General features: G+C 49.8%; 1 protein-coding gene across 4 annotated transcripts; it reads left to right on the top strand.

The window, feature by feature from the left end:
• The first annotated feature begins 207 nt into the window (after nt 1-207).
• MVP (major vault protein) lies at nt 208-23,361 on the top strand. Of its 4 annotated transcripts, none has more exons than XM_090277575.1 (15): nt 208-367; nt 6,892-7,030; nt 7,218-7,413; nt 14,149-14,272; nt 14,373-14,504; nt 15,409-15,503; nt 15,811-16,047; nt 17,443-17,724; nt 18,566-18,810; nt 18,887-19,084; nt 20,089-20,475; nt 21,212-21,328; nt 21,534-21,660; nt 22,176-22,364; nt 23,090-23,361. In XM_090277575.1, exons 2-15 carry the CDS (start codon nt 6,906-6,908, stop codon nt 23,282-23,284), a joined length of 2,649 nt encoding a protein of 882 aa, XP_090133701.1. In that variant the 5' UTR covers nt 208-367; nt 6,892-6,905; the 3' UTR covers nt 23,285-23,361. The 4 variants fall into 4 exon arrangements, 3 of the variants coding, with proteins under 3 accessions (XP_090133701.1, XP_090133700.1, XP_090133702.1); XR_016511190.1 differs by lacking the exon at nt 23,090-23,361 and adding an exon at nt 21,978-22,057 and having other exon boundaries at nt 299-477; nt 22,176-22,240; XM_090277574.1 differs by having other exon boundaries at nt 299-477.
• Nucleotides 23,362-24,587: the final 1,226 nt, after the last annotated feature.

Genomic DNA, 24,587 nt, shown 5'->3' with positions numbered 1-24,587 from the left:
GGCTTCAGCTGGAGCCCAAACAGTTGTAGAGAGGCAGAATTGTCTTCACCCAATTTGGGAAGTTCGAGCCTTATGGGGCAGAGGTGAACTCAATCAAGCACCTGCCTTAGGTCCTCTGACTTTTCACAGTCTCTTTCCAGTGAGGCCAGCTAGCCCTGAGTGTTAAATGAGCTGCAGTGCCTTCAGCTACAGTGAAAGCCGCCCAGAGAAGAAAAGGAGAACCAGCTGCAAGGGCCCTTTAAATGCCCAAGCCCCACCCCCGAGCTTGCCCTGCCCTGCCCTGCCTGCCGGGAAGTGATCCCTTGGGCTGGGTCCCTGAGATTTCCCGAATTGGAGGAGTCTGTTGCAGTCAGCCTCACTTCTGGATGTGAGTACTTCATACTGGCCCCCAAACCTCGAATCAGTGGCAGGGCCTTGTGTCCCTCAAGGCACTGTAGCCCAGTCCTGCCTTCTAGGGCCTTCCTTGGGCTGGGGCAGGTAAGTCCTTTCTGGAGCAGAGTAAGGGGAAGGTGGGTGAAGGTTTTGCTTTCCTTGTTTTTTCTGTCTTTTGAAGTAAAGGTAGATCAGTTTACCAACTCGCTAACACCCCTTACCTCCAAAATCTCGGGCCTCTCTGACTTCAGTCTCCCACATCAGAAGTAAGAATAGGGGAAGCTTAAGGGGGTCTGTTCACTTTCCCTCCTGGAATTAAATTGGGTCCTACTGTCCTCATCTGGGCTCTCTTAACTGGGGACCTTGGCTCTGGCCTGTCCCCTTGAGCTCTTAGAATGTGATTTGTCCCCATTGAGATCCCTCAACTTTGCCAAATATTGAGGTTTCCTCCCTTTTTGTATGCCACTCAGGGCTATGCCAGCTGTGGGCTTTGCAGATCATTTAAGAAGTTATTAGCAGAACGATCTTAAGGCAGGCTTGATTTCCAGAAGGAGTAGAGTTTGGTGAGCAAGACTTTTTTTTTTTTTTTTTAATCCCTGTGAGCAGAAAGTGGAAAACAGGAAGCTCAGCTCTGGCCAGTGCGGCTCAGTTGATTGGAGCATCATCCTGTAAATCAAAAAGGTCTTGTGGTTTGCTTTCTGGTCAGGGCATACATACTTAGGTTGCAAGTTAAGGGGCACATACGAGAGACAACCAATTAATGTTTCTCTCCCTCCCTTCCCCTCTAAAATCAATAAGTATGCCTTCAGGTGAGGACTTAAATAAATAAATAAATAAATATTCCACTCCTTTATATATATATGTATGTATGTATGGAGGGGAGCTCATTTGAACCCAACAACATGTAATTATGTAATTCTGGGGATCTTAGATTTCAGGAGTGAAGCCTGGAGGGGTTGGAGGGTAGTAGTGGAGACAGATGTCCTCTGTGTTCTACTCCTTGCCTGGCTTGACCCCTGGGTTATGGGGTAAAGGCTGGCTATCAGGAAGCCTGCCATCTGATTCCCTAGAAACTCCTGTCTTCTGCCCTTGACACATAGGGCACCCAACCTGCCCTGGGTTGGTGCTTTCTGGGCAGGACAGCTCCCCAAAGCCATGAGTAGATAAGGCAGCCACTTGAGGGTTCCCTGGTAACTCAGGCTAACTTGTGGGTGCTGCCCTCCCAAGTTGCAGAAAATGCTCACCTTTGAATTGTCATTGGCACTATTTCCTGGAGAGTACCCAGCCCCACCCAAGTCCTTGTTCTAGGTTTAGAATCTTGTTGACGTTTGTGCCCAAGAAGCCAAGCTGCTCCTGGTTTGGGTGCTCTGCAGTCCTGGTACCTGGGGTGGGATTCTGGCTTCAACCTTTGATCTGTGATCGCGAGCAAGTTCCTTAACTTATAGGTTCTTGTGAGGGTCAGATGAATTAATTAAAGGTATTTGACACAATGCCTGACAGATTTAAGTTTTTAATAAGTGGGAGCTGTAATCCAGGGGCACTTGCCGGTGATACAAGTTCCAGAGTCTCTTGAATACCTCGCCCCATTGTGAGACCTGGGAGCACTCTCAGCTGAGTCCTATGACTGGATGAGTTTAGAAAACATTGATCCGGATCAGGGCTTCTGAAGACCGGTTCCTGGGTCACTTCTAATCGAGGCAATCCTTGCCTTCAGTGGTTCATGTTGAACTGCAGCACGCAGCAGATCAGACGGAAGTAGGATGAGAGGCATCTTGAGCTGGCAGAGCTGTTCCTCCCACAAAGTGGCCCAGGTGGGCTGTAGCTCAGAGAAGACTTTCCTAGGAAGAAAAGTCCCTAAAGTTTTGCTGCTAAATGACTTATGTGAGACAAATCCTCAAAAATTTTCACTCTAGTCCCCTAAAGCAGAAAATAATTTTCCCTATACCAGGAGCTGTCTGGTGAAAGCAGCTTCTGCAGTACCTGAGTAATATGACTTTGGCATTCTCCAAACAAAAACTAGAATGTGTAAAGTCAGTGAAGGGAAACTGGGAAGATGAGCACCTGTTTGTGCAGCACTTTCTGTGCATTTTTCTAAACCTAAGCTTGATGGAGGTGGTGGTAACAAGGCTGAGTCACTGACCTCACCTCTTACTGCAGGTGTGCCTGGACCAAGGGTCTGGGACTTTGGCCAGGGGGCGTTGTGTTGGCTAGGGGACTACTTGTCCTTGGAGATGAGGGCGCTGGGGGAAGACCAATGAAATACCCTGCCCTTGAGCAACAGTCTGTAATCTGAGCTCATCTTTGTTCCTCCTAGACGTCCTCAGTCTCTAAACCCTCTAAAATTCACTGATCTCCAGTATCCAAACCTAGTAAATAGTCACTTTTATTCCCACTTCGAAGTCTAGGAAAGTAAGCCTCAGAGGCTAGCAAGTGGCTCCAGATCATGCTGACAGTGACAGGACTAAAATTCTTGCTCTATGAGTCAGGAGAGAGCTTTTAAATACAGTATAGCACTGCTTGGGCCTCATCTCAGACCATTTAAATCAGAATCCCCAGACATGGGTAGTTCCAAAAGGTCTACAGGTGATTCTAATGTACAGTCAGGGCTGAGTGTGGCCACTGTAGACCAGAGCTGCTCATACTTAAAAGTGAGCCCAAATAGTTGGGGTTTAGTTAAGATGCCAAATGATGAAGCAGCTCGCAGGTGGGACCCAAGGCTCCGCGTTGCTAACAAGTTTCCAGGCGAGGCTGAGGCTGCTGCTGCTGCTGCTGCTCACTGCAGACCAATATGCAGTGTAGCTGGCCACTTGGGCATCAGTTAAGATTCAGTCAGCCACTCACAACTGACCCTGAAGATCTCTGATATGTAGTGACTTGTTGCTCATTAATTAAATTTTGCTGCAGCATAAGTTTACTTTTGAGCCAAGACACAGGTGAAGAGCTGCCTCTTTAACTAGAGGATGGACCCAGTTTCCCCTTACAGGCTGTTTTGTTCTCTGCTCATCCACCCATTACCCCAGCCGTCTTGGTATATGAGTGTGGAGGTGTGGTGCAGCCAGAAAGCTTTGGGTTAAAACTGACTGGTTATTACACAGGAGCCTCGTGACCCTTGAGGGACATGTGATCAGGCAAGTCTGGACATGTACCCAGGGAGCTGACTAGGACAGGTCTCAGAAGCAGGCACTGAAGGGAGAGCTATGAGAGAATCTGGGGCCAAACCCAAGTCCAGGGCAGGACCTTCCAAAGGTCAACAGACTCCTTAACCATTGTGTTTCGAGGGTTCTGACACATCAGAAGTAAAATGCTCTAACTATATATGTCACCTGGTAAACCACAAAAGTCTAAATCTGAGACTTGTCACAAACATGCTGCCTGCGTCAGATGGTTTCTGTAGATCCCCCAAGAGGCCCTACATTGAAACTCACTTCTGTGGACGGTGAGTGAAAAGGCAGTCTGTTCTTGGGTGAACTTGGCAGATGGTCTAGGTGGAAGGCACAGCGTTAGAGCCTGGTGGATGGGTGGTCAGGGAAGTAAGACAAAGTCCTGGTATAGAAACAAGGGTTATTGGCATTGGCTCAGCTTCAGAACAAGGCAAAAGTCCAGTTTGATCAGTTGAAAGGATGACTCGAAGCTGAGTCACTGAGCTGGGCCAGGCCCTTAGCCCCGCTGACTGAGTGCAGCTGGGGTGACAGATGGTGAGAGGCCTCAGCCATAGCAGGTGGGAGGGATCATCCAACAAGGAGCCATTAGAGGCTTTTTCCAGAGCCTGCTTCCCAGCCTTGTATAACCCAGAGTTCAAATCTTCCCTGTGGGGCCTCATGGAGCCCTGTCCATACCTCCGCCTACGTCCCTAGCTCTTCCTCTTCCTCCATCTGGCTTCCTGGCCAGGCTTCCACCCTGCAGAGAACCTGGCAAAGGAGCAGCTGGGAGAGGCTTCACTTGGCTGCCAGATGCCCCTTTTCTGTTTTTCTAGCCCCACAGCTGGGGCAACCACAGACTTGCCACATTCCTGACCAGTGCACAGGATTGAGGCTGAGGTGCCAAGAGCGAGGGGGAGCCTCTGGTGCTAGGTCACGTGCCCTAAATGGATAAGGCAGCGGCCTCAGGCCACCTCAGGCCTCAGCAGTAAGACAGTGCTTCTGAAGAGCCAGGCTCTGTTCCAAGTGCTTTATGATGAACTCAGCCCTCATAACTTGGGTAAATGCCCTATCTACTCCCAGTTTATTGGCCAGGAAACAGGTAGGGGGAAGACAAGGGACTTATTTAAGATCACCTATCCAGTAAGTTTCAAACCAAGAACACTTCCAGCCCCCGGGAGCACATGGGGCCCCACATCAGGGAGCAATTTCTGGGATTGGAAGCATAGCTGAGCAGAATGGGGCAGTAGAGAGGAAAAAAAGAGAAGGTCCAGATGAGAGTGAGGAGGGGAACAGAACCCCAAAAGCAGAACGCCAGCCCTGGTATTTTCAAACACTACCTTACATCAGCAGAAGAGGGAGCTCTGGCTTTAGAAAAGCCACTCTCCTACAAGTTAAGGGGAAATCACGTCACCTAAAAAAGAAGCATCGGAAAAGTATCAAGGTCAAATCCCATACAAAGTTGCAAGATAAAAGAATGAGGAACAGAATAACATACCTCTGATGTGAAAAGTGTACCAGCGAAACATCAAAACTGTAACCTCTTTTAAAATGAGGTAAGGCATTAAGGAAACAATGCAAGGCATGAAGGCCACAGATCAGAATTGTAAGGAAGCCCAGGCTGTCTGACTCTGCACCTCTAACCACTGTACTGTGCTGCTGCTGGAGAGGGGCACTCCATCGAGACAGATTCTCTTCTGGATAGTACCACTAGTTTGCTGTGTGGCCTTGAACGACTCACTGTCCCTATCTAGGACTTAGCTACTTAGAGCTACACTATCTAATACGGGATCAACCAGCCACTCTTGGCTATTGTTTTTTCAATTGCGGTTTACATTCAATGTTATTTTGTATTAGTTTCAGCTGTACACACTTGGGGTTTCTTTTTTTTTTTTTTTAACAATTCGTTACCTCATATGGGGTACCTTCACACTTGGCTATTTTAATTAAAATATAAAATTTACTTTCTCAGTTACACTAGTCATATTTCAAGTGTTCAGTGACCACGTGTGGCCAGTCCAAAGACAGTGCAGACTTAGAATATTTCCATCATTGTAGAAAGTCCTATTGGGTGCTGTGCTGCTGAGTTAGAGCATTTTAAGCAGGAGCCAGGCAGGTACTTATGAGTACAACAGCCCAGGAGTAAGGCAGGGAGTGGGGGGGACTGGTAAGCAGGAAAATCTGTGTCCCAGCTGAAGGGCATAGCTGCTACTTGGCTCTAGCCAATTTTGCTATGTGGGAATGTAGGGCCTAGCTCCTAATTCAAGGAAAGCAGGAATTGGGGGTTTGTGAAAACTCCCTGTTTCTAAACCCCAACATTGAAATTGTACAGATTACGTAGATGAAGTAAAACTTGTGGGCCTCCACTTGATTCTGTAATGTCGTAGCTCCTACCTGTTTTTCCTGTGCCAGTTCTCCCTCCTGCTTCCTGTTTCTCACCCAGGTTGGAAGCTGGATGATCAAAGTCTCAGAAGATAAGGCTTTGAGTTGCTTAGTAAATTGGGTTCCTTTTGCGTGACTCAAAGGCCCATGTTGTCCAAAGTCCAAGGCAGCTGGAAGCAGCAGGGATGGGGTTTATGTAGAAGGTACGACTTCCTGAATGGACCAAGCACTGGGTGGAACTGCCCGAGGTTCAGGAGCAGGGAGGGTGGGGTAGGTGGAATACAGTACTCATTTACCCCTTCTCACTTCTCACTCACCCCACCCCTACTCTGGACAGCAGGGAGTTGGGGGTGGCAAGGAACCAGAGTGAAAGGAGAGAAAAGGACTAGAATAATTTGTGCTGTGTCTATCCAGCTGATTCTATAGGAGCATCAGTTCCGTCAGGGATCCCAGGACCACTTAAAGCACAGGGGTAGAGGGGGAGGAGCAGATAAAGATTATGCAAATATTCTTGGGCTATGGGCTGATATTTGAATATTGCTTGGGTCCTTGGGATCCACTGAAATAAGACTGCCTGCTCCCTAGAGGATCCACTAATCCCCACTGTACTGGAGAAGACCCCCAGAGACTGACCTGCACTCCCAGCTCCTCCTACACCGCGGGGGTTGGAGACTGCGAAAATGCAGGCAGCTCAGGCTGTAAAGCTGATCAGAATGAAGGGAAGGATCAGCGAGAACCCTGAGCTTCTGTGGTTAACTGTGTCTGGCAGATCTTGGCAGGGGTGATATCTGGATACTCTGTTCTGCTCTGGATGGGAAGAAAAAGGAAGAAGTGGGCATGTGGACAATGAAGGGTAGAATAATCTGAGTTGAAAGAGAAGGGGTCCTTTTCCCCGAACCCCAGCCAGTTTTCAGGTTCATGCCTGCCTTATCCTAGGCCCCGGCCTGTGTTCACCTTGTGTCTTCTGTCCACCCACCTATCACTCTATATGCTGCCCTAGGCACAGGAGTTACCATGGCAACTGAAGAGTCCATTATCCGTATCCCCCCATACCACTACATTCATGTGCTGGACCAGAACAGCAATGTGTCCCGTGTGGAGACTGGGCCAAAGACTTACATCCGACAGGACAATGAGAGGTTGGTGTCAAGACTGGGCTGTGGGGCAGCTGGGGCTGAGGAGGGCCTGTTAGTCCAGCTGGCACGATCGTCTGTCTCGTCTGTGGATTGGCCCTCTTCGGCCACAGGGACCTTTCTCTTCCATTCACTGCCTCCTTTGGGATTGGAAGTCTCCTGGGTCCTCACACCACTTCTCACCCTCCAACAGGGTCCTGTTTGCCCCTGTGCGCATGGTGACTGTCCCCCCACGCCACTACTGCACAGTGGCCAACCCAGTGTCCCGGGATGCCCAGGGCTCAGTGCTGTTCGATGTCACGGGGCAAGTACGGCTCCGCCACGCTGACCTGGAGATCCGGCGGGCCCAGGACCCCTTCCCCCTGTACCCAGGGGAGATACTGGAAAAGGTATCTGATCTGCTCTCCCCATGCTGCCATCTTGTCCTAGGGCTCCACATTGCCTTCTGAAGGGAAAACAAGTTGGGGCCATAGGAGGGAGTTGGGGGGTAACATTTCCTGCTTTTCACCAGAGGTAGAATTGATTCATTGCCCCTCCACCATTCCCCAAACACCCCTTTTTTCCTCACACACCCACAACAGACTTACTTGCCCCTTTTTTGAGAGCTGTCAGCCCATCTCACCACCCAAACAATCAGGCTCCAGAGCCTGCTGGAAGCTCCCGACCAGTCTGGCACTAAACGACTTGTGCCAAGAGTAAGCATTTTGTACACTGAAACAGTGCCAGACACTGGTGGGCAGTGACAGCAGTGGTGGACAAGATGAGGTCCAGGTTCAGATGCCTGTGATTCTTCCACAGGAAGGCATCAAGGCCCATACTTGCAGCCAGGTCCTTGTCCTGTTGCACTTGGGCCCTGGGCCTGAGCAGGCGGACATCCTGTCTCTATTTTCATAACTGTTCTTCTGCCTCACCTTCTTGCCCTTTTATACTGTTCCACTCTGAGTCCCTCTCCCAGGCACTGCTTCCTGATCCTGGAAGCATAATAGCATGACCCAGGGAACTTGGGGCATTCCTGTCCACTTAGATGTAAACACTCTGCAGAAAAGTGTGTGTGCAGAGCTAGAAAGTGACGAAGAATGATTAGAATGTTAACCCTTGAGGAACTGACTGAGGATGTAGGGGTATTCTTTGCATTACAATAACCTTTATTTAAGTCTGAAACTGTCAAAAGTTGAAAATCACCCATATCCAGGGCCTACTTCAGACCAACTAAATCCCCAGCTGGGTGGTGAATAGTTGAGGTGGTGGAACACGAGTATTTAAAACCTCCCTAGGGTAGGGAGGAAGCATTCCCCGTCCCTGCCTCTTTCACTTCTGCTTTCCACAGCAGCTCATCCCCTCAAACCCCATGTGCTCCAACCTAGGAGGACCAGGCCCTCCCTCCTCAGAGCCCAATGCCTCTGAGATGCTTCTTTTCCTCTCTTGAGTCAGGACTTGCCTCTTCCTGCACCACCTTTTTTCCCAGTCTTCACCGAGGGTGGCACCAGGCTTGGGCCTCCCTTCCTTTGCCTCGCTGTCCTCCTCAGGGCCTCATAAATGTTCTTGCAATGACTGTGTCAACAACTTGGCCTTCCTGACTGCAACTCTGACTCTGCTTCTTCTGCTCTGTTTCAGCCCTGCCCACTGCCATGTCCAGTCTGGACTTGATTATTCTCCCACCTGCCCTACCTCTGAAATTAAACTCCAGCCTCCTTCCTACCATCTGTCTCCCTTTCCTAGCCCTCCTCTGTTGCTAGGTCCTCTCAAAGCTTTGGATCCCATCTTTTTTTTTTTTTTAAGATTTTATTTATTTATTTTAGAGAGAGGGGAAAGAGAGAGAGAGAAACATCATTGTGTGAGAGATACATCAATCAGCTGCCTCTTGCATGCCCCCAACAGGGGATCTGGCTCATAACCCAGTTCTGTGCCCTGACTGGGAATCAAACTGGTGACATTCTGGTTCACAGGCCAGCACTCAGTCCACTGAGCCACACCAGCCAGGGCTTGGATCTCTTTTTCATTTATTTATTTTTATTATTTATTTTATTTTATTTTTATTTTTTTAAGTGTATTTTATTGATTATGTTGTTCCAGTAGTTCCAATTTTTTCCCCCTTTGCTCCCCTCTTCCCAGTACCCCACTTCCCTCCAGCAATCCCACCCCACTTAGTTCATGTCCATGGGTCGTGCATATAAGTTCTTTGGCTTCACCCTTTCCTATATTATTCTTAACTTCCCCCTGTCTATTTTGTACTAACTGATTATGCTTCTTAATCCCTGTACCATATCCCCATTTCTCCCCCTCCCCACTCCCAGCTGATAATCCTCCAAATGATCCCCATACCTATGATTATGTTCCTATTCTGGTTTGCTTAGTTGGATTTTATTTTTAGTTTTTAGATTCAGTTGTTGATAGTTGTGAGTTTGTTGTCATTTTAGTGTTCATAGTTTTGATCTTCTTTTTCTTAAGTAAGTCCTTTTGACATTTCTTATAATAATAGCTTGGTGATGATGAACTCCTTTAGCTTCACCATGTCTGGGAAGCACTTCATCTGCTCTTCCATCCCAAATGATAGCCTTGCTGGATAGAGTAATCCTGGTTGCAGGTTACCTTTCATCACATTGAATACTGCTTGTCAGTCCCTTCCTGCCTGCAAAGTGTCCTCTGAGAAATCAGCTGATAGTCCTATAGGCACCCCCTGTAGGCAACTCTCCACCTCTCTCTTGCTGCCCCCAGGACTCTCTTTTATCTTTCACCTTTGGCATCTCAATCATGATATGTCCTGGTGTGCTCCCCTCTGGGTCCAGCTCACACGGGACCCTCTGTGCTTCCCAGACCTGCATATCCATCTTTGCAAAATTTGGGAAGTTTTCCTCATTTTTTTTTCAATTCTTGCTTCTCATTCTGCACTGGTTGACTATTTTTTTCTTCCTTATGTTCCAAAACATTGATTTGAACCCCGGTTTCCTTCCTTTCACCATTGGTTTTGTGTGGATTTTCCTTTGTTTCACTTAGCATATCCTTCACTTCTTCTCTTATGCATATGCCGTACTCAAGCATATCTGTCAAGCCTGTTAGCATCTTTATCACCAGTGTTTTGAATTCTGCATGTTAGGTTGTCTATCTCCTCATCTGTGAGGTTGGCTATCTCCTCATTGCTTAGTTCTCCCACTGGAACCTTGATCCATTCCCCCTTTTGGGCCATACTTCTCTGTCTCCTCATTCTGACAGGCTCCTGTGTTCGTTTGCCTCTGAGTCCCAGTTAGAGCTGTTGTTGCTCCTGTTAGGTTGTAAGGGGCGGAGCCTTAGGGATTTGTCAGTGCAGGGTGACCTGTTTCACCACGTTGTGGTGCTGTATGTGGGGGAGGGGTCCGAGAGAGAACAATGCTGCTTGCTCAGCACTCATCCCTTTTCCAGGAACTTCTCCCACTTCCACACTGGACTGGCACCCCTCTAGCTGCTGCCCTGGCTGTTGTTCCCAGAGTGTGTGGGTCTGTGGACATTCTAGGACCGTGGGGGCCCTTTAAACAAGCAGACTCTGCTGAGAGACTGGCAGTTTTTGCCTCTGCCCCAACCCCCACTGGTTTGCTCAGTCAGAAGCAATGAAATTTGATTTTCCCTGGTGCTAGGACCATGAGCTGCGAGGCCTGATTAGGAGCTGGGAACGCTCCCCAGGTGTCCCTCCCGACTTTTTAAAACGTGTGACTGTGCTTTCTGCCAGCCTGCTGCTGCCACCGCTGCTGCTGCTGCCACCACCACACCACGTCCTCTCCACCCTGGCTCCGCCCCTCCTACCTGTCTGGATGAGTATTTCTTCTTTATATCTTTGTTTGCTGGACTTCATGCAGTTTGATTTTCTGGAACTTCTGGTTGTCTCTAGTTTTGAGGTAGTTGTATTCCTTCTTAGCTGTGGAGGGACATGCAGTGTGTCTGTCTGCACCTCCATCTTGGCCGGAAGTCTGATCTCATTTTTTACTGCCTCAGATTCCCTTCCTGGTCTTGCTTTCCTACTCCAATTGAACCTCATAAGTTGAACACTTGTGCTCTGGACCTGTGGCGAAACCAGGTCCTGGATCAGTGTTGCCCCCTACCCTTCCTGTCCTCACACCCAGGAGTGGTTTCCTAGCCTGTGAATGGCTCCACGACCACCATAGTTCCGCAAGTAAATAGTAGGTCAAGTGATTCATTCCAACCCAAGCCCTGCTCATCAGTTCTCTTCCTTCCCAGCCAGCTTTCTCTCCTTTTTTTCTCTGTATGCTTCTAAATATATATTATTCTCTACTCTTTTCCTATATTCTGCCCTCTCTCTCTCTCTTGAACAACTTTGGTCACCTTCTTAGTTAGAAGTTGAGGCCATCTGGCAGTATTTGGATCTGTGTTCCACCCTTACCTCCTTTCCACCCATTGGAGCCTCCAGGAGGTTCCCCTCCTCAGGTGGCCCCAGGGAGACTTATCCTTCTATCTCTTGAAACTTTGTTCCCCACCTAGAGCTTCTCTCCCCTGTCTTTTACTTCTTCACTACTGATGACTTTCTCTTGGCTAATTAACGTGCTTTGCCCCTTCCATCCTTTTCTGGTCTTTAAGGCTTATTTCTGTAAGTTTTTCTTTTTTTGAATTTAAAAAATATATTTTTTATTTATTCATTTATAGAGAGAGGGGAAGGGAGGGGAAAGAGAGTGAGAGAAACATCAATGTGTGGTTGCGTCTCGTGCACCCCCAACTGGGGGCCTGGCCTGCAACCCAGGCATGTGCCCTGACTGGGAATCGAACTGGCGACCCTTTGGAATGTATTCATAAGGCTGTAAAGTCCTCCCTGATTTCCACCATCAATATCTGCTCTCCATTCCCCAGAGGTATCTACTACCATTCATTCAGGGTATACACTTCCAGAAATGTCTATGCAGTCACATAAATATGTATTATAACCAGAAAAGTATTATAACATATTTGCATAAGGGTATCACATTGTCATTTGCCAGTGTCTTTTGAATGAACTTCTGCATCTTGGTTCATAAGTCATATCTTTTTAAATTGTTGTTGTAATTCTATGTGATATATAGAAGTTCAGCCATTCCCCTATTGGGTGTCATTTAGGTTTCCAATTTATATGAAAAAAAACATGGTCCTCTGGTAAATATTCTTGTCTGTATGTCTTGTGCATGCTAGTTGTTTTTTGTTTTGTTTTCTTTTTAAGAATAGAAACTAATAAGAATTGCTGGGTCCTAGGAAATGGTAAATTTGTACACACTTTTGTGAGTGGCCCTTGAATCTAATTTCTAGCTATTTACTGCTTTACTTTCCCTACTCACTCTTGGATGACAACTTGTACTTGATGTTTTCTGCCTTATACCCTCATAAGCCCCTGCATCTGGCCCCTGGCCCCACCTCCACTTTACTCCCTTTGACAAAGCACCAAGACACCCAAACTGCTGGCCCAGTGGACAGTCCTGTGTCTCACAGGCTTTCTCAACCACATCCATTGTTGATCTGCTCTTATTAAAACGTGTCTTTACATTTTTCTCTGTGGATGTCTTTTTTCCATCTGGGAGGTCTCCCCTTCTCCCTGCTCTCTCTGCCCTCAGCTTCTGTGTTATGTCCTCTCCTGCTTTCATGGTCTGGATTGAAAACACACACCCATACCTGAGCTCGGAGTCCCCTAAGTACCTTTAGGAAGCCCTCCTCCCACAGCCACCTCGTCCTGGACTTCCAAACAACACTTTCCCTGACCCCAAGTCTGTTCTCCCATATTGCCAATCTTACTTGGTGATACTACTGGGTACTCAGGCACCCAACTTGAGAACTTGCCTGCAAAGGCCTGGGGGACAACTGGAAGAAGACAAAGGTGGTAGCCAGGAGATCAATTAGGAAGAGACTTGCATCCTCCAGGAGAGAGCTGTTGACAGCTTAGGTGAGGGCGATGGCAGGGATAGATAAATTTAGACAGAATTTTCAGTGGAACAGATAAGAAGTGGTGATAGAGTAGATGTGGGTGGGGGGTGGAAAACACAACTGTGCTATGTGCTTTTCCCATAATGCTGACCTTCTCCCTTCCTCCCACACCTTTATCAAAAGCCAGCTCCCCCTTTGAGCCCCAGCTCAAATGCCACTTTCTGAGGGCCTTCTCTAATTTCTCCTTCATCTGAACTTCTGCAACCTCTCTCCCTTGACACTGCCCCCAGTCTGCTTAGAGAGAATGGTCTGTGTCCAAGTCTTATCACCTGCTGGCACTTAAACTCCATGATGATGGGGGTATGTCCTGCCCCCAGCACCACTCGCTGAGTGCCATGCACATGTAAGGTGTGTAGGGAGGGGCTTGCCAAGGCAGTAACCTCCAGCTCTGCCACTCTTCAACCCAGGGTGTGGTCAGTGGGTATAGTAAAGTTACTTGACCTTCTGCCCCAGGGCCACCCAGTTGGAATAAGGAGCAGCAGGTAGGCTTCACTGAAGACTGAGGTTCAAGTCCCGATTCCATCCCTTACTCATTGTGTGACCTTGGTCATATTCCTTAGCCTCTGTGAGCCTCTCTTTCCTTACTTTCCTGCCTCCCTCAGATCAAAGATAAAGTGAAATCCTATTTGTAGAAACACTTCTACCAACTTCTAAAAGGCCTAGCTACTTGTTTCCAGGTCCCCACTCCTGAGGGTAGGAGATGTGATGACTGGAGTACAATGGCTATCTTGTGACCAGGAGGCAACCTTGAGACAAAATCGCATGCTTTAAATGTGCCTGTTATAGCAATTTATACCTTCCCACCTCCTTATACTTCCTACAGGGCCCCGGTGCACACTAGGCCATGAGACAGTCATTAATTCAGCTTTTCAGATGTGTCTTCCACATCTCCCATCAAGCCCTCTACCCAGTTTCCTGCCTAAATTTCTAGTTCAGAATGGCTTCTAAGCACTTTCTTCAGAGGAATGTGTGTCCCTGGCTCATCAGCAGTGGCATCCTCTTGCTCTGTCCACTCTGTCTTAGTTCCTCAGAGCACATGGCTTTGGGGCTACCCCTGTCTTGTACATTCCACTCCAAGTCTTACTTTGGGACATATGTGAAGATTGATGCTGTGGATTTTAACCTCCAAGGTATCAGGTGCGACTCTTGGGGTCACAGCACTGAATGCCCCATGACCCCCCTTCTTCCCCTATTAGGACATCACCCCACTACAGGTGGTTCTGCCCAACACTGCACTCCATCTTAAGGCGTTGCTGGATTTTGAGGATAACAACGGAGACAAGGTTGTCGCAGGAGATGAGTGGTTATTTGAAGGACCTGGTTAGTTCTTCCCATCGGGCTGGAGGTGGGGTCAGGGGCTTCCTGCCTTCCCATCATAATATTGTCTGATCTTCACTTCTGTCTCATCTCCCCTTTCAAGGCACATATATCCCCCAGAAGGAGGTGGAGGTCGTAGAGATCATCCAGGCCACGATCATCAGGCAGAACCAGGCCCTGCGGCTGAGGGCCCGCAAAGAGTGCCGGGACAGGGATGGCAAGGAGAGGGTGACAGGTGGGATTGGGAAGGAGCCCTGAGGAGGGAGTGGGCAGGCTATGGCTCTGACTGCCTTAACTGCAGGGGAAGCGGGGGAAGGTTGGGAAAAGTCACTTATAAGTGATTACAGCCTGGGAGGAAGTGCTTACCTGGAATCTTTTAGAAGCTGTCAGGGACTGCCCACAGCTGCTTCTCCCACCCACCGTCATGCAGGCAATGTCCCTGCCTTGATCCGGTGATCATGATCATGTTGACATGCCTTATCCCTCCCCTACCCCACCCATTTTCATGAGCTGGGGGTAGTGGCTATGTCTCTTTTTAGTTCAACAAAGCAGGTGTTCACATGCAATGGACAATTGTATTTACAGTGTCTTAAATGCAGTGCTTATTCTGTGCCATGTGTAATTCAAAATGCTTTACAAATAATAACTTAGTTGGTCCTCAAACAACCTTGAGTCACCACTATTCTCATTTTCTGTATAATAAAATGGAGGCACACAAATCAGGTTACTTACCTGGGTTTATGGCCAGGAAGAGCAAGACTGGAACTGGGACCAGACACTCTTGCTTCTTCAAAAACCTCAACGACATCTACAATTCTAATAGAGGCAGTCTGCTGCCCATTTTATGGGAAGGAAACAAGTTGGTCTTTGGAGCTTAGAGAAGTCATAGCAGGTATTGACACAGCAACAACTAGGTACTTAGAAAGGCTTCTTATTTTCTTGGTTGGGGGTTAGTTTTCCTTTAGCCTCGAAGAAAGGAATAAATACATGGACTCCTGTCAGGCCCTTGAGCCTGGGGACAGTGTCATCTCCTTGCCTACAAAGTCCCATGAGTCCCTTGTTGTTGAGGCTTCGGAACAGGTGACTGGGGAGCAGACGTGGGTGACCTTTGACCCTTAACTGCTTCACACTTGACCCAGGAGAAGAATGGCTGGTCCGCTCCGTTGGTGCATATCTCCCAGCAGTGTTTGAGGAGGTTCTGGATTTGGTGGACGCTGTGATCCTTACAGAAAAGGTCTGTACTCTGGTGGATGTGTGTTAAGAGACCCTGGGGTAGGGAACACTCAGAGTGGCAGAAATGGTGGCAGATATAGGAGTGTAAAAAAAAAAAAGCAATATTTCTAGGGTCACTAGAAGAAAAATTCAGAGACCAGATAACCTGAGGAGTATCCTGGGTCATCTGAAAGGGTTCAAAAGTCCTCTTAGGTTAGTAGAAATTGACATTGAGACCTGGGAGCATTTGGTGGCCAACAGGGTTCCCAAGTCCCCTGAGGAAGTTGGAGGTGGATTTACTCAAACACCCAATATGTCTTGCTCTGCAGACAGCCCTGCACCTCCAGGCTCGGCAGAACTTCCGAGACTTGAGGGGAGTGACCCGCCGCACAGGGGAGGAGTGGCTGGTGACCGTGCAGGACACAGAGGCCCACGTGCCAGATGTTTATGAGGAGGTGCTGGGGGTTGTGCCTATTACCACCTTGGGCCCCCGCAACTACTGTGTGATTCTCGACCCAGTTGGACTGGATGGCAAGAACCAGCTGGGGCAAAAGCTTGTGGTTAAGGTAAGTGCCTCCACCTCCCCCAGAGGGTGAATGCCTTTGAATAGCAGGAGCCTCAGACTGCACTCCCTTCTCACCTCCCAGCCTGGGTATGTATTCTGGAAATGCCAAGCTTGTCATGGCTCCCTCTGCGCCTTCGCACACTAGGTTCTAGCTCTGCGACACAGACCCAATGACCTCCCCAGCAGCCCCTGACCTCAGCTCGCACGTGGTGCCTTCTGGGAGTGCCTCCCTGGCCCTGTCCTGTGCCGCAGACTGTGAAACTCTTTATTTCTGGAAACTTTGTCATCCTGCATTAAAAAAAATCTCTTGGTTTACCCTTCTCCCCAGCCCCTACCTTAGCCCCTCTCTGAACTATATAAGGGATTAACAGGGGTCAGCAAATGTTTTTCTATAAAGGGCCAAATTGCCAATGTTTAGGGCTTCATGACTGGTGAGGTTTCTGTTGCAACTACTCAGTTCTGCTGCTGTTTTATGAACAGTGACGAGTGCCACGGTGTTCCTGTACCATTTTACTTGCATAAGCAGGCAGAAAAAAGTGGTTGATGAGTGTATAAAAGTTGTGGTATATCCATACAATGGAATGTCGTTCAAATATAGAAAGAAATGAACATGATCGGCTTGCTACAACATGGATAAACTTAACTGTCGTGCTAAGCAAAAGAAGCTAGACATAAAAGACAACATATTGTTTGACTCCGTTTACATGAACTGTCTGGAATAGGTAAATTTATAGAGACAGCAAACGGGTGGGATGGGCAGTAACTGCTACTAGGTACAGTGTTTCTTTTCAGGGTGTAATGAACATGTTCTGGAATTAGATTGTGGTCATGGATGGACAACTCCGTGGATATACTAACACAACTGAATTATATACTTTAAGTGGGTAAATTTCATGGCATGTGAATTATGTCTCAATACATACCAGGTGGGCAAAACTAGGTTAATAATAACAAATAAATAATAATACAATAAATTCTGTATTTCACATACTTACTTTTGCCCACCCTGTATATATTTTTAAAAGGCAGCAGGCTAGATTTGGCCCAAAGACCAGAGTTTGCCAATGCCTAGACTATACCATCCCAAAACAAAACATAGGAGAAACAAAGAGTAACAATATGTTAAGAGTAACAAGCTATTGAGCTTGTGGGGATTCAGGTCCTGACAGTTTACAGAATCTTTTAAGGGCAGGTTTGACCAGATCTGTAGTCATTTGTAGGGAGCCTCACAGGCCAGATAACACTTCATTGTGTTATAGTGTGGGGATGGGAAAAGTGTCTTATGGGCTCCTGTCCTCAAAAGGAGCCCACGGCCCCATGAGGTTGGGAGAGGTGCCATCCAAGGCACCTGCTAACCTGGGTGGCAACTGCTACTAACCCCATGTCTCCCTACTAGGGAGAGAAGTCTTTTTTCCTCCAGCCAGGAGAGAGGCTGGAACGAGGTATCGAGGATGTGTACGTGCTGTCAGAGCAGCAGGGGCTTCTGCTGAGGGCCCTGCAGCCCCTGGAGGAGGGGGAAGGTGAAGAGAAGGTCTCACGCAAGGCTGGTGACCACTGGCTCATCCGTGGGCCCCTGGAGTACGTGCCATCTGCCAAGGTGGAGGTGGTGGAAGAGCGTCAGGCCATCCCCCTGGACGAAAATGAGGGCATCTATGTGCAGGACATCAAGACTGGAAAGGTAATAGCTGAGGATTGGGCACTGTCACTGCTCTGTGGCCATGGTGGTGGCTGGCTCTGGGCAAGTGGGTGACGCTGATGGGGAGAGGTGCATGGTGGAGGTGGCGAGGGCACTTCAACAACATTGGTGGCAGCAGCTGAGCTGCTGGCTGGTAGGTATGAGGGGATTCTGTGGAGTATTTATCTTAAATATTTGGCTTCAAATTTTAAGAACCCCCAAGAGAAAAGGTGAACCAGGCTTCAGGACCAGGACTCTGTTCCCACTGCAGATCTGGCCCTGGCATAAAGGTCTGACTAGGATACTGCACAGGAACCCTAAGAATGCACCTCCTCGATATGGCTCTGATGGAATCCTTCCTCTTTGCCCCCTTACCTGAAACCTCGACCTTGGTTTGACCTAGGACATCTCTGACCTCTTTCTCTAAGAGTCCAACCTAGAAGTAGAGCTCAGAATCCAGGCAGTTAGTGTATGCTACATGTTTCCTAGGATTGCATCTGTCCCTAGGACACTGTCCAAGCTTCCCCATGGAGGAAAATTCCAGAAGAAATAGTATCAAGCACTTACTATGTGCCGAGTTCTCAGCACTAGACATGGGAGATGTCATTCATTCCTCAGCCCTATGAGTTGGCGTCTGTCAGGTCCGTTTAGCAGATGAGGAACTGCAGTACGGAGGTGAGGCAGCTGGCCCAGCATGACTGAGCCGGCAGTGGCCAACAGGAATGAGCCTCACCCCAGGACTGTGTTTAACCACAATGCTCCACTCCCCCAAGACCAGTTCTGGGTTGGTCTTTCTCCCTTTTACCCTTCCTGGTGACATCCCTCCTTGTCCTCCTTTCTTGAGGTGCGTGCTGTGATTGGAAGCACATACATGCTGACTGAGGACGAGGTCCTGTGGGAGAAAGAGCTGCCTCCTGGGGTAGAGGAGCTGCTGAAAAAGGGGCAGGACCCACTGGCAGACAGGGGTGAGAAGGAGATGGCTAAGACCCTTCTGCCCTCCACTCCCCGGAACAAGACCCGAGTGGTCAGCTACCGCGTCCCGCACAATGCTGCCGTGCAGGTGTACGACTACAGAGAGAAGAGAGCTCGGTGAGGGGCTGGACGCGGGGAAGGGGGAGTGAGGCAGGAGAGGCTCTCCAGTGTCTGACTCCTGCTCCCTCTGCAGTGTGGTGTTTGGGCCCGAGCTGGTGACGCTGGGTCCTGAGGAGCAGTTCACGGTGTTGTCCCTTTCAGCTGGGCGTCCCAAGCGTCCCCATGCCCGCCGTGTGCTCTGCCTGCTACTCGGGCCTGACTTCTTCACAGATGTCATCACCATCGAAACCGCAGACCATGCCAGGCTGCAGCTGCAGCTCGCATACAACTGGTAAGGGGCGGGGGGCGGCCAGGAGGGCTTCTGCTGGAGCGGCCCCAGGAGAACCCTGAGAACAAGAGATGCCTCCTTGAAGTGCTGGGCTGAGGATGAGGGCGGTGCGCCTGACCCTGCTGTGGTCACGAGGGCCATGCAGGGGCTCCCAAAAATCCAATCTGATGCCCCAGGTAATGGCAGGGAAGATATGGGCATATGGGCTCCCATCCTGGGAGCAGGACTTTGGGGACAAGATAGGGCACTCCCCAGCTAAACTCTCAGCCTGTGTTCAGCAAAACACATAACTGCAGAGCAATGAAAAGATCTATCAGACACTCCTGGTGGGAGTGGGCGGGAGGTCAAGAGCACGTGCTCTGGGGCCGACTGCCTGGGTCTGCATCCTAGCCCTGCCATTTGCTAGCTGTGGTTCTGGGCCAGTGACTTGGCACTTTCCTCAGTTTCCCTATCTGTAAAATGAGGATGACACATGACCATCAATTCCAGAGGCCAACGAAAGGATGCAATGAGCATGAAAATAATGCCTGTGTGTAGTTAGAGCTCGAAGGGCAGCGACTAGAAATAGCGAAGACAAGTCTCACCAGAAGCGATGCTTCATGCTCCCAAGGAGTTGCTCTATACCTCTTGGCTGAGCGGCCAGAACTGTGACAGAGGCAGATGAGGCGCTGCTACCTTTGGGGTGCTAGAGCGTGACAGCTAAGAGCATAGATAGGCCCTGGAAACCACACTACCTGGATCTGTCACTTAATCTCTCTGGACCTCTATTTTCTCATCCGTAGAGAGGATAATGCTCCTCCCCCTCTCACAGAGTTAGAGAACGAGAAGGGAACATGTGTGAGGTTCTTAGGATGTCATCTGGCGCATGGTGGGTCCTAACCAGCATTCTCTATCCTGAAAGACCCTGCCCAGCTACAGAGGGTGGGTGTAAGAGTCCCGTTCAAAGATGAGAGAGAATTGTTTCCTGGAGGAAAATACTTCCCTGTTCTGGCCCTCTTTGCTCATAGGCACTTTGAGCTGCATAACCGGAAGGACCCCCAGGAGACAGCTAAGCTCTTCTCCGTGCCTGACTTTGTGGGTGATGCCTGTAAGGCCATAGCATCCCGGGTGCGGGGGGCCGTGGCCTCTGTCACCTTCGATGACTTCCATAAGAACTCAGCCCACATCATCCGCACTGCTGTCTTTGGCTTTGAAACTCTGGGAGCCAAGGGCTGTGACAGTGAGGCCCTGCCCCAGCCCCGGGACCGGGCTGTCTTTCCCCAAAATGGACTGGTGGTCAGCAGCGTGGATGTGCAGTCAGTGGAGCCTGTGGACCAGAGGACCCGGGATGCCCTGCAGCGTAGCGTCCAGCTAGCAATCGAGATCACCACCAACTCCCAGGAGGCAGCTGCCAAGTGAGTGAGGACAGCTGCCCACTGTGGGCCGGACCTCTCTGAGGTCTCCATCTCCACCCTCTGCTGGGCCCTGCATAACACGGCATCCCCTGATGGTCAGTCTGCTGTTTTCCTTACCCAGCAGATAGTTTGGCCCACTTAAAGTGGGACTAGGTGCCACCCTGCTCCTGTGGCTTTTCACCATGCTTGTGCTAGAACCCAAACTCATTTCTGCGGTCTTCCAGGCACTCTGGAGTCCAGCCCTGCCTCTCCCACCTCACCTTCCAGCCTTCTCCCAGGCTGCAGGCCCAGCAGCTCCTTTTTGCTGCTCAGATGCACAGTTGGGCTTCAGGCATTCTGCATGGGCTGCTCCCTGTGCCCAGGGTTCTTGGGAGCTTCAGGGCAGGCTCCTCCTTGAAGATCCCTTTGCTTTCTACCCTCACTGGGGCAGCACCCTCTTTGCCAATTCATTATCACATCACTCATGTTCAGGGAACTTGTCCTTATCTGAAATCATTCTCATTTCTTTCCCCACTGGAAGGTAAATTGCATGAAAGCAGGGGCCTTATCACAGTTCCCGAGCCCAGAATCGTGCCAGGCTCACGACGCACATGCCCTCCTCCCGTTTCATGTCGAGTGCTGCCTGGGGGCCGGGGGCCGTCCTGGGCACCCAGCAGGCTGCGGGTCTCCACACTTGGAGCTCCCGTTCCAGCTCTCCCCTCACACCAGTGTCTTCCCTGTCCCCTCTCCCACCCAGGCACGAGGCTCAGAGACTAGAGCAAGAAGCCCGTGGCCGTCTTGAGCGACAGAAAATCTTGGACCAGTCAGAAGCCGAGAAAGCTCGCAGGGAACTCTTGGAGCTAGAGGCTCTGAGGTGGGTCAAGAACTAAAAGAATAAAGTAAAATAAGATTTTAAAAAACGGGGGAAGGATGGCCTGCCAAAGTCTTGGTGAAGCAGCTGGTGGGGGACGCCAGAGGTGTGTTTGTGAAAGCTACTAGCCAAAGTCAAGGCTGGAGGTGAGCAGGGCTGGGCTTTCTCCTGGGTCTCGCCTGACCGGGAGTGCGGGGGTTGTCTCCAGCACGGCAGTGGAGAGCACTGGGACCGCCAAGGCGGAGGCTGAGTCCCATGCAGAGGCGGCACGCATCGAGGGACAGGGCGCTGTGTTGCAGGCCAAGCTGAAGGCAGAGGCCTTGGCCATTGAGACTGTGAGTGGGAAATGCCCCTGGAAGGGTAGGGCTTTGGGGTCTGGAAGAAGCCCAATCCCTGCAGTGCCTGAAGCTGAGTAGGATACCAAGTACCCTAATGTACAGCTCTAATCAAATACTTTGTGTTTTATAAAGTCCTTTGCCTTCTATCAATTCACTTAATACCTGCCTGGAAATCAAAGATTATTACACCCATCTTACGTGTAACAGGTGCTCAAACATTGGACAGTGTTGTGCCAGGTATTGTGTATGTTTCACATGCATGATCTTATTTAATGCTTGAAACCCCATGAAGTAGGTATTATTGCATCTTACAGATGAGGGCACTGAGGATCTAAGGGGCTCCCAGGGTCGCTCTCTAAAAGTTGGCATAGCCAGGATTCACACTTAACTGACTGTAAGTTTACAATTCCACCCCTTCCACCTCAGTTCCCTCAGGCTTGCTGGCTAGGTAACTTGCTGGACTGTCCCCAGGGGCCACATGATTGAAAAAATGCTGGCTTTTCCCCTTTCAGGAGGCTGAGCTCCAGCGGGTACAGAAAGTACGAGAGCTAGAACTGGTCTATGCTCGAGCCCAGCTGGAGCTGGAGGTGAGCAAGGCCCAGCAGCTGGCTGAGGTGGAGGTGAATAAGTTTAAGCAGATGACGGAGGCCCTGGGCCCCAGCACCATCAGGGACCTTGCTGTGGCAGGGCCGGAGATGCAGGTGAGAGTGAGGAGAGTACAAGGGAATTGTGTGTGTGTCTGGGGACCATACTTAGAACCAAGAAGGCAGAGCCAGGGAGGCAACTACAACATCTAGAGAGATGTTGGGAGCAGAGGGGTGAGGTGAGGTAGTGATGGAACTGTCCCTGTATCGCATGTCCTGACCTGTATCATTTGAGCATGGTATCCTACTGGGCACTGTACCAGATTCAGCAGTGAACTGGAGCTTCTAGGGGAAGAAACATGAGACATCACTGTGACAAGTGCTTTGAAGAAAGTCAAGTGGGGTTATATGATGAAAGGGAGGTGACATTTCTAATTAGTTGGTCTAAGGAGGGTCACTCTGAAGAGAGGATACTTGAGCACTATGTAGAGTTGACAAGAACTTCCCAGGAGAGGGTCCAAGTGCAAAGACACACAGAGAATGAAACTTGGTGCATTTAAGGAACAGAAAGAACTAGCAAGCCAAGGGTGAAATGGTGAGCTCCCTGGAGGTAACTGCAGGTAGGGGCCATATCTTTCAGGCCTTCTAGGACCCAGAGGATGAAACCGTCAGTCTCCCTTTATGCTTCTCACTGATCACTGACTAATCCCAGAGGATGGCTCAGGTGGCAGCTGCAGTGTCAGATCAGAGTGGATGGCAGCCCACCCTAGAGAGGTGGCCAAGGGGATGAGAAGGGACCAGGGTCTGACTCTGTCTTCTCATCCTCTTCTTGTTCCATCCAGGTAAAACTGCTTCAGAGCCTGGGCCTGAAATCCACCCTCATCACTGACGGCTCCACCCCTGTCAACCTTTTCAACACAGCCTTGGGTCTGCTGGGGCTGGGGTCTGAGGCGCAGGTGCAGGCCCCAGCCACGAAGGCGGCCAGCACAGCTGGCCCCGAGCCACGCTTGCTTCTCCAGTCCTCTCCTGTCCCTTAAGTTCTTGGAAGCAACTGCATCATGCCTTAGCTCCATACTGTGCTGACAAATAAAACTTACACTTTTGGGCATTTAAACCCTCTTCTGTTGCCTCAAGTCTGTGCCACAGGGGAGCTTAATGCAGGGGTGGGAGAAGGGATAGAGAATACCCCTGAAATCTTGAGAGTTACTGGAGCCTACCTCCATATGTAATGTGCAAGGAAACTGAAGCAGGGAGAAGACTAACCTGAAGTCACCCTGATAGACATGGCCCCAAAGTCTTACTCATCAGTGTCAGGTCCAAGGCCCCCAGATAGCAGGGAGGGCTCTGGTCCAGCAGTGAAGAAAAACTTGCGCGGAAATGGAGGGAGGTTTTACATGCTTTACTGGTGCAGCAGAGAGTGCTGGCTACTCACACCCTCTTCGCTCTACCTATATACCACAGTGAAGCAGTTTTACATTCTTCGTGAACAAAAGTGGCTCATAGCCAAGAGGTTATATAACAAATGCTGAATCATTGCTGTCCAGAACTGACTGTCTGGAACCAGGGCTGACTCCATCTTAAACCACAGTCAGCTACCAGGGCCTCCCCCGGACAATCAGCCACTGTCCTTTTGGCAGTCAGCTTTCCTTAGACTCCAGGTGGGGGAGATGATGCCACTGGTGAGAGTGGGGCCTGCCTGGCCAGCCCTTCTGGGATGGCACCTGCACTAGCAACATCTCTTCTCACTGCCAGTTCCTCCAGCACCTCAGCTTGGTCAAGGGAGTTCTGGAGTCTATAACGCCCTGGCTGCAGGTGCATCCGTCCTGCCCTTTGGCGCCACCTGCTAGTCACAAGTACAACTCAACCTGGAAAGGGACAAGGCTCATGGGGTCAGGCCCCAGGGTGGGGGTTGGGAGGGGAGGGGGAATAAACAGCTTCAAAAAAGCTGCAATCCTGCTCAACAGGGGCATTGCTGGCCTGTTTCACAAAAAGATCAGAGGCTCAGTCGCCCCCTCTTAGACTCGCAGCCAGTAAACCCAAGCTTCTTTCTCCACTCCAGATCTTTTTGCTTCCTCAACGGAGACCAGGCAGCTGTACCTGGGCCGAAGGGATGGTTCACCCTGCAGCCTCCAGTTGTATGCCCAGACTGATGGCACCTGGACTCTTCCCCCACATAAGGGCTCCTCACTAGTCATGGTAGAGGGTGGGGAGGGGACACCCTCCCTTTAATGCTCTCAAATAACCCATACTAGAAGCCCAGGAAGACATTCCACTTTCTACTGCCCCGGGGCAGGATCCTCCTCCCCATCCATCAGACATTACCATTTGAGAGGGACAAGT

This window comes from Furipterus horrens, unplaced genomic scaffold (assembly GCF_987537825.1).
Source record: "Furipterus horrens unplaced genomic scaffold, mFurHor1.1.pri manual_scaffold_5, whole genome shotgun sequence".
NCBI lineage: Eukaryota > Metazoa > Chordata > Mammalia > Chiroptera > Furipteridae > Furipterus > Furipterus horrens.
Note: the sequence above shows the minus strand (reverse complement) of the source record. Positions and strands in the feature narration are given on the sequence as shown.